This window comes from Gavia stellata, chromosome 1, assembly GCF_030936135.1.
Source record: "Gavia stellata isolate bGavSte3 chromosome 1, bGavSte3.hap2, whole genome shotgun sequence".
NCBI lineage: Eukaryota > Metazoa > Chordata > Aves > Gaviiformes > Gaviidae > Gavia > Gavia stellata.
The window spans coordinates 88,640,149-88,653,763 of NC_082594.1; the positions used below are offsets into that span (position 1 = coordinate 88,640,149).

Sequence of the window (13,615 nt, forward strand, 5' to 3'; positions counted from 1 at the left end):
CTGCTTGTACAATTTCAGTTGTCTTAACTGATGCTTTTAGGAACATTTCCAAATATACTTGAGACTGAAAGGTATCCTTTTCCAGACACAGCTCTTGCTCCTCAGCTCAAGGCTGGTGTGTAATACTCTTGACTCATGCGAGTGAAGGTATTGCTGTAGGATCAAGATGAGCAGAACATACTCTGCCCTCACCCCCGCCTCAAATCAGGTGTGTGCAAAGGAAAAGCTAACAGCTCTTTTCTCTGAGCCCTCTGTGCACTTGGCCTCGTAAGAGATCCAGTCTAAATCTGGGTTTTTTTATGTCTAGCAAGGAAGGGAAGAAAAGGTAAAGGGATTTGGGAAATAGGAGGGAATCCATTACATTATCCATTTTGTCACTAAGCTAGCTGACCACTACCTGTCTCTGAAGAGACCAGGGAGTAATTTACTGGAAGAGTTCCTGAAACTTGTGACAGAGGAAAACGGTACCTACTCTAAATACACAAGAAATCCATGGCTGTTACGGATGTTATTCATAGTCTGTCATGATCACCCTCCTACATATAGTTGTATATAGTTTAAAACTGTGTGGGAAATGCCCCTTTCTCCCAGCAGCTACTGATCTGCTGACAACGTTGTTGCAGGCTGTCTCGTCTTCCGACGGCTGAAATCAACCACCGCCTTCTCCCAATTCAGGAGTGCCTTGACACTATTTTGCCCCAGTTAAGGCGCCATAGCCCTGCGGTCCATCAGCCCCTACATCCTTGCGGCAGGTGGGAGCCCTGCCGGAGATCCCTCAGACGCAACCCGCCGGACGGCGCTGCCCTGCTGCTGCCCTCGCAGCCCTCTCGGGCCCTCAGGATGCAGTAACGAGCACGTCTGCGCGCAACGTCTCGGAAAGCCCTCCCGCTGCGACTGCAAAGCCGCGGCTCTAGCGGCGGGCCCGGCCCGGCCCGGCCGCGCAAACTGCCTGAGGCGGCTGCAGGCGCCGGCCCAGGCCTCCGCCGGAGCCCGGGCCGACACGCGCCGCCGGCGGCGCAGGCCTCGCCCAGGAAGTGGCTCCGCCTCGCGCGGGGCTTCCTTCCCGCTCTCGGGAGGGAGGCGGAGGGAAGACCCTTCCCGCGGCCGCGCTCCCCCTCCGCCCCACCGGCGGCCGCGGCTCGTCCCCCGCCCCGGGCGGCGGTGCCGAGCCCGCCCCCGCGCGGGGCGGCCGGAGCCACCGCGGCTGCTGATTGGCTGCCGCCCCGGCGGCGGCTCGCGGGGCTCCCGTCTCGCGCCACTTTCGGGAGCCTTGGCGCGAGCGGAGCGCGCGGGCGCCATGGCCGAGAGCGGCGCTCAGAGCCGGGACGGTGAGGCCCGCGGGGCGCTCGCTCGGAGGGGACGGGGCGCGCGGGGCGGTGGCTGCCCTCGTTTCGGTTTTAGGCGGGGGGCAACGGGGCAGCGGCCCTCGGGGCGGGGAGCTGGGGGGGGGCGGGGAGAGAGTGCGCGCGGGGCGGGTGCCCGCGCGGGTGCGGGAGCGCGCCGGCGCGGCGGGCAGTGGCGGGGGGTGGGCAGCGCTCCGAGCGGGTCCCCCGCCCGCGGGGGTCCAGAGCCCCCCCGCCTTGGGCTGGCTTGGCGGGGCGACTCTCTCCCGCTGGGCAGGGGGGGTTACACCGGGAGGGGCGGCTTCTGCCCGGCGGCGGGCGCGGGCCGCGCGGCCCCCCCCGCCCTGCACCGCGCCCCCCGCGCCGGCGCTGGTTTCGCCACAGCCGTGAGGCTGCGTTACCCCGGGGGAAAGGCTGTAGGCTCACCGCCCCCTCACGAGGCGCCAGCCCGGGCCCTCAGCCTGGGGCCGCGCTGCCGTCTGCGCTGAGGGCAGCGGCGGGCGCGGGTGGTCTCGGATGGGGGTGAAAATACGCTTGTCTCGGGAGGGATACGTTACCTTAAGCGCTTGCTTACAGTAACCGCAAAGAATTGACAGAAAAGCTTGTGTAAGTGTACCCACAGCGTTACATCTTCGCGGTTTTTCCACATCTGGTACCGGACGGTGTAATTGCCCCTTTTTAGTCCATCCCAGCCCTTAGCAATGCAAATCCCTACTTATTTGCCTCAGCCACGCTGCTGAGGTGCAGCTCTATTAAGAATTTGGCCTCCTGCTGTTACCGGGAAGGGACTGGCCTCTGGCTGCCTGGCCTGGCCCGGCCCGGCCGCTTGCACTAGCCCTGGGTCTCCTCTGACTGTAGCTGGGGGATTCAGCTGGTCACACAAACCCCATAGGCTTGTTCCTGGGCTGGTTGTCTGCTTTCATAAGTTGAATTGGGAGCATTCATTCTCTGTGGTCAGATAAATGTGCCCCCCCCCCCCCCCCCAAAAAAAAAAATCAAGAGAGAGAAGAAGGTCAAGAGAAGTGTAGAGCACCTTGCTGGGGGGAGCATTGTGAAGGGAAGAAAATGTAAGAGGAAATGGGGCGGCAGTCTTCTGCTGTCAACAGATTACTAGTTTGTCTCAATCTAGCTGCACTCTTAAACATTGTGAAACCAGGTAAATAAACATTACTGCTTTGTAGCAACGTAGGCCTTTTCTAAGTCTGTCTATTCCTGAGTTGTCATGGATACGTGCAAAATAAAAGGAGCTGGAAATGCCCAAGGAAAGAGTGTGGGGATCCTTTTCAGCTAAGGGTTGATGAGGTTTGAGGAGTGCTTTGGAAATCTAGGTGGTAGCTTCTTGCTGAATGTGAACAGGCACAAAGTCTGTTTGCTCTCTGTGACTGTCTGAGACCATGCCTTCGGTGTCATTCCAGAATTGGCTTATCAAGAGCCGTCTGTGACTGTGCTTGTAGCCAAGTAGGTCTTTCTGTTGGTTTTAACAAAACTGCAACCATCTATTAATACATCACTGAACGCTAAGTACCAAAGATAACAGCAGCTCGTTACTAAGCTTATTTCTCTTGTTTTTAATTAATTGCAGCTATGCATGAGTCTGGAAGTTTTGCAGCATCACGTTCTAGACGTGAGAAGAAGTCTAGAAGAGGCCAGCAAGAAGCACTGGAACGTCTGAAAAAAGCTAAAGCTGGCGAAAAAATAAAATATGAGGTGAAAATTCCTCATCTCCTTTTTTTAATAAAAAGTGAATTTGAGCTGAGATACCTAACTACCCTTTGTGTGTATCTAAAAGTTATGGGAAACAAAATCTGTCTTTCAGATCAGCTTTTGTTTTTTAACAGTGTATATATTTCAGAATGTAACTAATTGTTTTGCTGCCTTCTGGCATCATTTATTTCTTTCCTTCTGTTTTCAAAACTAAAACAATTTTAGTAACTGCAAGTCAAACATGCTTGATACTGCTTGATAACTATCCCACAGGAAAGGACCAACTTTTAAAATTTAGTTGCATAATTAATGTTATGATAGGAACTAATTCTTTTTTTAACTTCAAATTATTTTAAACTTTAAATTAATTTCAAAGCTTTACGTGACTGAAATCCATTAATATTGATATGCTGTTTTCCCACAAAGAAGCCAAAATTTAGGTATTTAACTGGTAGAACTGAAATCTGGCAGTGTAACATTTATACTGCCCCATTCATTGTAATGCCAACAGAAAGTGACTTCCACGCTGAGGTGGATAAATCTAAGGAAGCCTGAAGCATGTAGATCGTTAACGTGCAAATTCACTCTGAGGCACAGAAGAGCATCTTCAGCATTATACTTGGGCACATCAAATCACCTTCCTTTTCCCTGAACTCATTTTGGTGTTTGAGAGTAGAGCCAAAGGTCAGAAGTCTCCATTGCTAGGATTTTTGGGTTTTTTTTTTTTGTAATGTGAAATAAGCAATAAAGCAAGTCAGTTTCAAATGAAATCTCTGCCAGTGCTTCAGTAGATTTTGAGTTTCAGTATATGGTGATAATTTTAAAAATTGATAACTTGTCTTTTGTCACTGCCAAAAAAGAAACTTCAACTGTGAATGAATAACTGCGCTTACTAGTTGTGAACAATGTAACGGTGTAGGAAAACATGCGTTTGTCAGGAACTTTTATGTTCTTACTGATGACCTATATTAATAAGTAATGGTATGGGAACAGTTAATCCTCAGTATACCTTAACTGTAGGTTGAGGAGTTCACAGGTGTTTATGATGAAATAGATGAGGAAGAATACTCCAAGATGGTCAGAGAACGTCAGGATGATGACTGGATTGTCGATGATGGTAAGTTAAGATTCATTTGGAGAGTTATTTTGATTATAGTGTTATATGGCTTCATAATGTTCATGATTTGAGGTAAGTTATAGTTAGTACGTTCTTACATATTGTTTCAGAAGAATAAGATAAGTGTTTATATGGAAATTAATCTCTTGCATTGTTCTCATAGTAGTGTATTAGGATGGTAATGAATATATTTTTGCATTAAGAACTGTTTTTGAAACTTTATTTCCAGTTATCTGATGTAATGTTAAAAAGAAGTACTGTAATTGATAATTTCTAATTAAACATAATAATACATTTAGTCTAATAAAAGATAGAGCTGAGAGTGCTGTAGTTTTTAACACTTTGCATTTATAACTTTTGCTCTATATTAAATGAAAAAAGTGTTTAAATATGTAAAAATCTGGATTACGAATATATTTAGAAATACCAGAAGACAGAATTTAAAATGTAAATTTTTAACAATTTGTTTCTCTACAGATGGGATAGGTTATGTAGAAGATGGAAGGGAAATCTTTGATGAAGATCTGGATGATGATGCTCTTGGTTCCAATAAGAAAGGTAGGTTGAACGTGACCACTGTAGAAAGTCTTCTAGTGGTTTTCAAAGGGTACCTAATGGGCAACTTCTTGGCATCAGTTTGTGGTGAATATGGCCAAATGACGTGTTACTTGAAGCTCTGTAGTTCTATGCTTGTGACTGTGGATTTTGTTTAGCCCCCATGACGCAGAAGACAGAGGTCCACAAATTGAGGTCAAATCACTGTTAACTACTTCAGCATTGCTGGGGCAATTTTGCTTACAGTCTTCTGTGGGATGTATATTTGCTTCTAGAACAAATGCATCTGGGGCTGATATTGGTTTCCAAAGCCAGTGTCTAAAGGATGCGTGGTCTCTCTTGGCACTAAAATACTTGCATGCTTTTATGGATCTGGGCTCAAATGATTTTGCCAGCTTTTACGAAGTTGGTGGCAAACTGAGAAATAGAGTCTGATGCAGAGAATCCAAGCCTAGTACCAAACTCCTGGACACACTTTTTTTTTTTTGTGGAGATGCTTCCATGTGAAGTATCTTGGTCCTTTTTCTGGAGTATGAACTTGAGTATGCAAAGATCATCTCTGATGTGACTAGGAAAGATAGGATGCTGATGGGGTTTTGCTTTTTTTGTGTGTGTGTGCATGACAGCCGTTACAAAACTGGCAGCAAATGACAGATGAATTAGGCTTTATTTCATCCAGGAGTGTAAAGGTAGTAGTAGATCACCTCAGCTGTCTATTCTTGCTAATAACTGGACCCTTAAACATTGAGCTTTTCTGATGTAGAATTCACAATTTTTTAATTTTTTCTGTAGGAAAAGGTGGCAAAACATCTACGGTTGGTAAAAAGAACGTGAAAAAATCTGTGGTGTCAAAGCCAAACACAATTAAGTCTATGTTTATAGCCAGTGCTGGGAAGAAAAACACAGATGTAAGTTTTTACATTTTTTAATTTAAAGATTTCTAACTTGTTTGCACAGTTTTAGTGGGAGTGGAATAAAGCAAGGGCTCATTTCAATTTCTTGTGTCTGGCAAGGCATAAACTCCTGTTACAATTTCTTGGAGCATTCCTGAAAACCTGTGTGTTTTGTAGAAATCCTTTAGCCATTTGCTGCTGGTCTCCTGATTGGGTTTGCACATATAACTAAGAACTCTTTGGCTAATATGCTATCTTACAGAAAACTGTGGACCTGTCAAAGGATGATTTGCTAGGGGATATTCTTCAAGATCTCAATGCTGAAGTAAGTATATTAATAAAATCTGCTTGAAACACCTTAATCCATTAATTTTTCTTGCTGTGGAACATATACATAAAATAAAGTTCTTCCTAAAGCTAGACCATCTAAGATTGATTTCTTCTGTAGCACATCTGCTTGGTATATTCCACATATGAATGCAGTCTACCCATCATCTCCACCAAGCAGAAGTTGCATGAATGTATTGGTTTGATAAGCCAAAACTATGATGTGCTGATTAGAGATGGTTTATATTAATGTGATGTAGAGCCTGTGCTAATGCAGCTTTCTAGGTTTTAGTTGGCTTGGCTGGGGGAGGACTGTTTCAGCAGATGGTGTAGCCTGAACTTCTGTCTGCCTCCTCCTGCTTTCCACAGTTTGCTACAGGGAACCAGATTACCACTTCCTCTGAGTTAGGAGTGCAGGATGACTGCTGTAGCAGAATTGGACTGTCTCAAATGAGGCTGTTCTTGTCATTAATGACTTTTGAATGAGTTAATGCCCCTTAGCAGGATTCCTTAAAACTGAAAGGATTGCTCACATGTAAACCGTGAAACTGCTGTAGTGGTGAGATACTGAATTGAAATATGTTGTATCATAATAAGCATAATGTGTTTTCATAGAGCAACAAGAGGGGTATAGATGTTTGAATGTAAAGTTGTTTTCTTGGTTTTGTGCACTTACTGTTTTACTCCTCCCTACGACATCTGATTGAGAGTTATAGTATCTTAGGCTATCAAAAACCTTCAAATCATTAAGCAAATGCATTTTAATGCTGTCAAATTTTGTGGAGCATTGATAAGGGGAAATAATGCTAATAATTACATTATGGCTTCTGTTTACTTAAATAGTAGCTATTGATTTTTTGGCTTTGTTGTTTGTTTTCTAAAATTTGTTTTGTTATTGGCTGTTGATAAGGATGAGTATAAAATATCTGTACATGTAAATAAATTAAAATGGGTTTTCCGTTAGTGTGACGGTGCTGAAAGAGCGCTTCTGCTTTTCTTAAGGCATGTGTGCTCAGTACTACTATTTCAGCAGACATCAAGAACATCCCAGCAGTTATTCTGATGCTTGTGTGTTAAAGGCATGGTTAGCTATTGAAATGTCTGCAGTTTGAAAACTGTTTCACTTACTGATGACCATTTTTCTCTCAAACTGTTTAGCAAAAAAAATCTAATGTCTGTCTTTATGGGCTGATTGCTCAGATAACTACTTCTTTTTACGTGGCTGAGTTGTGTATCAGGAGGTGTGTCTTCTTGGCAAATGAGAAATACTAGTGACCTTCTTTCTCTTTGATGGAAAACGTTACTAACCAAGGCAAAAGAAAATACTAAACAACACCACTCTGTTTTGTCACTGTCTCTTTTCTTTCAATATTCAGACTGTTCAGCTAAGTCCACCACCAATTATAATGCTGAAAAGGAAAAGATCTGCTGGAGTACCACTGAATCCTTTCTCTGTGCAGTCCCAAACCCCTAAGGTAAAGGAAAAAATCAAAAAGTTCTGATTAATAAGTATTAATCTGTAGTTTCGTTGATTTGAATAGTTGTCTTGTATTTCTGCTTCTAGAAATTACCTTTCTCATTAGCTTCCTTAGCAATGTTACTGTGAAACTTTACTCATTTTTCCTCTTCCCCTTCCATTTTGATACATAAGCAGAATATAACCTTTTTTTGTATCTTTAGTATAGTAGTAGTATGTAGCTGTTACATCTGATGGGTTTTGTGATGTTGGGTGCATCACATGAAGGTGAGCTTCTGCTTTGTCTTTTTTTTTTTTTTCCTAAGAGTAGAAAAGACCCTTGTGGCAAGGAAAGGATGATGGGAAGTGAAGTGAGCAGAAGAAAGAGTATTTGTGGGTGTGGAAAATGACAAGTAACTAATCTTCTGCAGAAATGGAAAGCAAATGGAGAATTGAAGCTATGGATAGTTTACCCTAGTGGAAGATTTTGGAGTTAAAAGAGGGACAGGCTGCTAAGGATGGAAGGCTAGCATTTTGTTAAGAGTTCTAGTAAATGAGAAGAACTTTATAGATGGAAATACAATGAGATACTTGGTAAGAGTCTATAGAGGGCAAGTGGAGTAGAGTAGATAAATCTGATTTGTGAAACCTTGTGTAATAGTGACATGAACTCTTATGTTGAAAATAATCACCAGTGGCACTCATTTCAACAGTTGTGTTGGAGCCTAGAAGTAATTGAAAAAGATAAAAGGGGGAGATACAGTAAGAGAGAATCTTTGTTTTCATGGTTCAAATCAGTAGTCAGTTTCGTAGGAAACATTGAAAAGAAAATTAATTCCCCAATAGGCTGTTCAGGTGATGGCTTCTGTGGTCCTAGGAGGAGGAATTTGAGATTTTAGACAATGAAACAAATGAAGAGGATGAAGAGTGCAGCCTTAGATAATAAATGGGCATAAAAAGCAAGATGGCAGTGATGCTTTCTACTTCAGAAGATGAGCAGAAATACAAGTATCAATAAATTGATTTGGCTGAGCTAGCAGAGCATTGTTGGTGAAGGTAGATTAAGTAATGTTTGCTTTCTGTTTAAGGTGAGTGAAGGGCTGAGTTTTGTGTTGGCCACAGCAGAAGTAGCTGAACTGAGGTTAAAACTCTGGAAATGATTGTGTGCAACTCTAAATTCTATGTCTGTAAATAACACCTTTCCCCAAAGATAAAGGTTTTGGACCTTGCCACAGGTTAAGGGCCAGCAGATGCAGATACCTGTTGTTGGTCATGGTGGAGGCCACTTCATACACATCTTCTGTAAGAAGAGGTTCTGTAGCAGCTGCCATAGTGGTATCCCGTCTGAAAAACAAACTCTCTGCATATTGCCTCAGAAAGCATGCTGAAATGTGGTTTCTTTGTGTTCCTCGCTCTTCCTGTCATGTCTGTAGCATGAAGAAATCCAATGGAGAAGCGCTCTGCTCTCTAGGCCCATAATGTCCTGTACACATCTTGAACTCATTACTGATATGAACAGGTGTAGACTGCTGTATTGGCCTTCCCCAGTTGTTCCAGGCTCTGTCCCTGTCTGACATATATTGTCACATACATAGCATTTAAAGTTTACTTTTGAGGGTTTTTAGCTATTATGCTGCAAAATATGTGGAGCTTTTCTTCTCGCCCTGGTTACTAGTTCTGAAAATAGTGAGTGCTAGATTTTTTTTTCTTTTCCTTTTTTGCTCTTAAGAGAATTCCTTTTAACTCATGGCTAAAATGTCTTTCAGGTAATCAGCCCTATATCAAAGAAAGCTCCTGCTTATCTCAGAAAGGAAGCTCTTCCTCCAGCTTCATTTCGTCCTAAACATCCTAGTTACACAGCAAGATCTGTCATTGTCTCTGAAAATGAGGATACCAAGTATGTCCAACAAGCTACAGAAAATGGGGGAATAGTGAAGACAATAGAAGAGACAGCTATTGAAGGTATCAAAAAGAAATCGAAACCCAGTTCTGGAAACTATTTAAATATGGCATATTAGTGTTAAAACACTTCTTAGTTTATACTAGTTAGATGCTTAGATAGCTTAAATAAGATATTTTGTTTGTATATTAATACTATATGTTACATTCATGCATGTAGTATGCTATCTATGCATATTGCTGTGTGTCAGTTTAATGATTCAAGCCTTTAGTTCTATGTGCAACACTTCCAGATGATGATCAGGGAATGATGGATTTTGATGAGGAGGACTTTGATGAACCTATGGAAGCAGAGCATGTGGAAACTGTACCTGAGGCAGCTGAAAGCTTGAAGAGAGACAAGGAAACTGAAAAGAAAGAGACAGAGCAGCTGGTATCAGAGAAGAAAGAGACATCTGTCTTGTAAGGATATCTTTTTTTTCTTTTTTTTTTCCACCAAGAAGCCTTTCAATATCCATAAGCCTTAGATTTATCTTCATATTTGTCTTTTGCCAACGGGATAATTGTGATACAGACAAAATGATGGTAATGCTATGTGGTGTGTTTTTTGTAGTGATGTTAAAAATGGTAACGTTAAACATGCTGATAGCTAGTAATTGAAAAATACTTGATATTTTGGGGATTTAGCACCTGACAACCTAACACGTATTTCAGTACACTGAGGTGACTCAATGTGGGTGTGGAACAATGAATTTTTATGCCAATAAGCAAAAATGAGGAATTGCTAACGATGCTTATTCTAAGCAACTATGAAGGTATTTCATAATGTTAGTATTGTTGCTAAAAGTAATTTCACATGGTGAACAGCTGTGTCTTTGGAAATAGGAAAAAAGGGGGTTTTCTCCCCCCTTTTTTTTTTTTACTGTTTGGAAGAATCTTGAATCACATGTTTCCATGACTTTAAACTGTAAAATACTTCAGTGACCAAAAAGACTTAAACATTTAATGTCTGAAAAGGTAGTTCTGTTGAAATTATCTGTTGTTCCCACTGAGCAGCTTGTACAGATGGATGAATATATTTGTTATGTAAAGGCTTGAATGACCAAGGCTGAAATACCAGGTAAAAGACTTAAAGCCTGTGTGTTGTGTACTGAAAACCATACTTTTATGTGGGTTTCTCTCTTTGTCACTCTGTCTTTCTTTTCAGAAGAGATCTGAGGAAACCCAGCTGTTGGGAATGTTGCTTAGTAGTGGAAAGAGCAACAAAAGGTCTGAGAATACAGAGCTGAAAAAAAGCGAAATGGTGGTTATAGCAAAGGCACAGTTTTATTTCTTGTTTCTTTCTTCTTCTGTAGAAGTTGTCCTCTCCCAGATATCTCCTGTTGGGACAGAGTTGATGAGGATGAAGCTGATCTAGTAGTGGCAGAAGTTCAGCTGGACCCCAATCTCCTTCCACTTGTGAATGGGGAAAATGATGATCAAGTCTTAAGATTTTATTGGCTGGATGCTTATGAAGATCAGTACAGTCAGCCAGGTAACTATGCAGTTAAAGGCAGAAAATGTCATTCTGATTCTTTTTATGTAACTGGGATTTTCAGACGTGCCTAAATCATGTCTAGATACCCTTTCTGTGCTCTAGGACTTGTACATTGATCTCGTTTTTCTGCACGTCTGTCGTCAGCGCAGGGCACTATGACTGGGCAAAGTAAGAATGTTGTCTCAGTCTAGTATAATAGTAGAGAGGTACAAAGGGAGCTGCCAGCACTTCTCAGTGTTGGTGACCCATTGGCCTTCTTAAAACCCTGTGCACTGCAGGAATAAGCTGATATTGTTAATTTCTTGCTCAGTGGTGCAACAATTGAGTGTGCTTTCTTCTTGTTTCTGGAAATGTAACTTAAAATTCTGGTGGATTAATAGAAGGCCTGTAGAATAGCAGTTGCACGATTTTATACGAAGGAAAGGTATGTCTATCAAGGGAGGAAGGTGGCCTGAAAAATACAAGCTCTATCTAGATCCATTTATTCAAACTGTCTAAATCTTGAAGATTATCTCTGGATTAACATCACTAAGATACTTTGTGCAGTTGAAGTGGTAATCCTGGCTCTCATAATCTTCAAAACTGTGGCATTCTGATCTCAGCCCTGACAAAAGAAGCTGCGTTCACATCTGTTCTAAGCACTTCCCATCCGTCCTCTCACTTCATCAGCAGCTTTAGGATCTTGGGTTTCTAATTTATGCTTCATGTAGGTTTACTGGAAAGTTCTTCTATATGTTGTTGAAGGTTTTTTGCGTTGATGCTGTAAGCATTGAGTCAGATATGTTTCTTTGTTACACCTTTTGTTGTGAGTTGGGATGCCAGACTTAAATATGAGACTGTGCTGTGCTGAACAGCTTGGTGAGGGGAGTGGTAATAATCATAGATATCTTGATGAAATCAATGGCTCTAATATAAAATTGCTACTTTTAAAGACCCCGCTATTGTTCTTTTTCCTTTTTTTTGTCTTCAAAGTCAGTGGTTGCTGAATGGAACATAATTATGAAAGGCTTTCTGTTCCTTGCATGCAAGGAGTGTTCTTTTCTCATTATGACTTTTTCAGGACTGAATAATAAAGACTGCACCTGTTTTCAATTAGTAGTGTAGAAGGGAAAATTTTGATACTGCTTTTTGTTTAGCATGTTCATGATCTTTGTTTATGCCTCATTTGCAGTGGTGTCAAATGCATTGCCTAAAGAGTAAATACTATAGCATAATCATAAGACTTTCACACTTAATGATTTTTTGGAGGCTTACTTTTCATAACTCCCTTTACTATCTTAGGCAGAGAACTTGAGAATTGTAATCCTATTAACATTTTAAAGAAATAACGAATAAAAACTGCCCTTTCTTTCCCCTCTGCAAGACATTTTCCCTATCTCTTGACTTTGCTTGCCTTTTGGTTCATTGATAGCATGGTCTTTCTTTTCATAGACTTTGTGTTTCATAAGCTTTACTCCCATTTTTTCTGTCTTTCTTATTTCCATAATCAGGCTTACAGGGGATAGGGCCCAATATCTCTTCTCTCATTTCTTGGTTTTACATATGAAATGTCTCTTGAAACTCTTTGAAGTTAGCCCTGCTTTCATTGTGTGTGTGTGTGTGGTGGGTTGTTGGTGGTGTGTGGGTGGGTGTTCGACTAGGTGACCTCCAAAGGTTCCTTCCATCCTAAATTACTTTGATACTGTGAAATCTGGGGATTAAGACCACTTATTTGTCCATGCTAGAGAGTGTTGAAGTTTGTCTTTGCAATCCAGGCAGCCTTTTACCCTGTCTTTGACTGGCTTATGTATCCTTCTTTCTACCTCACCTGTTTATATGCATGCCTCTGAGAGGTTAACTTCTCCGTGCTCCTACTATTGCCATCTGTTCAAGCAACCAACTCCTGTTTTGTGGTCTCTCCCATAGTTTCATGTTTCTGTATGATACAAACCTATCGGAGTTTTTTATCCCTTAAAAAAAAGATTGCTGGGGACAAGAACTTCATCTTCCCTGTCACTTAGATCTGTAATTTGAGCTCTTTCTAGATCCTTTTATTCAAACTGTCTTAATCTTGAAGATTGCCTCTGCATTAAAATCTCTAAGATCCTTTGTGCACCTGAAGCTTGTATCCTTGCTCTCATCATCTTCAAAACCGCAGCATTCTCTGTCCTTGACAAAAGTAGTCTTGTTCACATCTATTCCAAGCACTCAAGAAGTGATTTTTCTTAGCCTGTCACTCTAACTCTTTCATCCGTCTTAGTGCATCTTCACTGATTTATCTTTGATGTAATGGAGTAAGAAAGGTGCCTTTACATCTGATAGATTGTGTGGCAAAGTTACATTATAATTCTTAACCAAGGACTTGTTTGTGCACTGTCAGACCAAGGAGAAATGTAGGTTCCAAAATCTTCCTTATGTGAAACACTGTTTCTGAGACGGCCTCAGCTCTGCTATTTCTGATTTCATTAACAGTAGTGTACTGTAGGGAGAGTGTCTTACATGTAATCAAATTCCAAATTATTTGGAGTTTGAAGGGAACTCAGATGAAGCCAGGTTTTTGAGTTTTACTTAGAGGTTTATTTTACTTGTAATTTACAAACTGTACGTGAAAGTCAGCTAGCTTTGTTCTGTGTTATTTCAAAGTTTAACATCACTTGATTAGCAGTTTGCAGCATTTTGTGCTAATGCCAAGTTCTCTGTGGCTCAGAGATGTGCCTGTACAATAATGACGTGGTCCACAGTGAAGTTTGTTGCACTAGTCCTGCTCTATATAGGCTTTCTGAATGTCTGCCTTGGTCACGACTG

The 13,615-nt window shown here is 41.9% G+C and overlaps 1 protein-coding gene across 1 annotated transcript in view; it reads left to right on the top strand.

Annotated features, from left to right (window-relative positions):
• The first annotated feature begins 1,297 nt into the window (after nucleotides 1-1,297).
• The window catches only part of POLA1 (DNA polymerase alpha 1, catalytic subunit), a 205,252-nt gene continuing 192,934 nt past the window's right edge, over nucleotides 1,298-13,615 (top strand). Inside the window, exons 1-10 of the mRNA XM_059815506.1 lie at nucleotides 1,298-1,328; nucleotides 2,926-3,050; nucleotides 4,068-4,164; nucleotides 4,642-4,722; nucleotides 5,512-5,627; nucleotides 5,875-5,937; nucleotides 7,316-7,414; nucleotides 9,162-9,357; nucleotides 9,567-9,756; nucleotides 10,650-10,828. Of these exons, the coding sequence (XP_059671489.1) occupies nucleotides 1,298-1,328; nucleotides 2,926-3,050; nucleotides 4,068-4,164; nucleotides 4,642-4,722; nucleotides 5,512-5,627; nucleotides 5,875-5,937; nucleotides 7,316-7,414; nucleotides 9,162-9,357; nucleotides 9,567-9,756; nucleotides 10,650-10,828 (1,177 nt within the window). The remainder of the gene's footprint in view (nucleotides 1,329-2,925; nucleotides 3,051-4,067; nucleotides 4,165-4,641; nucleotides 4,723-5,511; nucleotides 5,628-5,874; nucleotides 5,938-7,315; nucleotides 7,415-9,161; nucleotides 9,358-9,566; nucleotides 9,757-10,649; nucleotides 10,829-13,615) is intronic.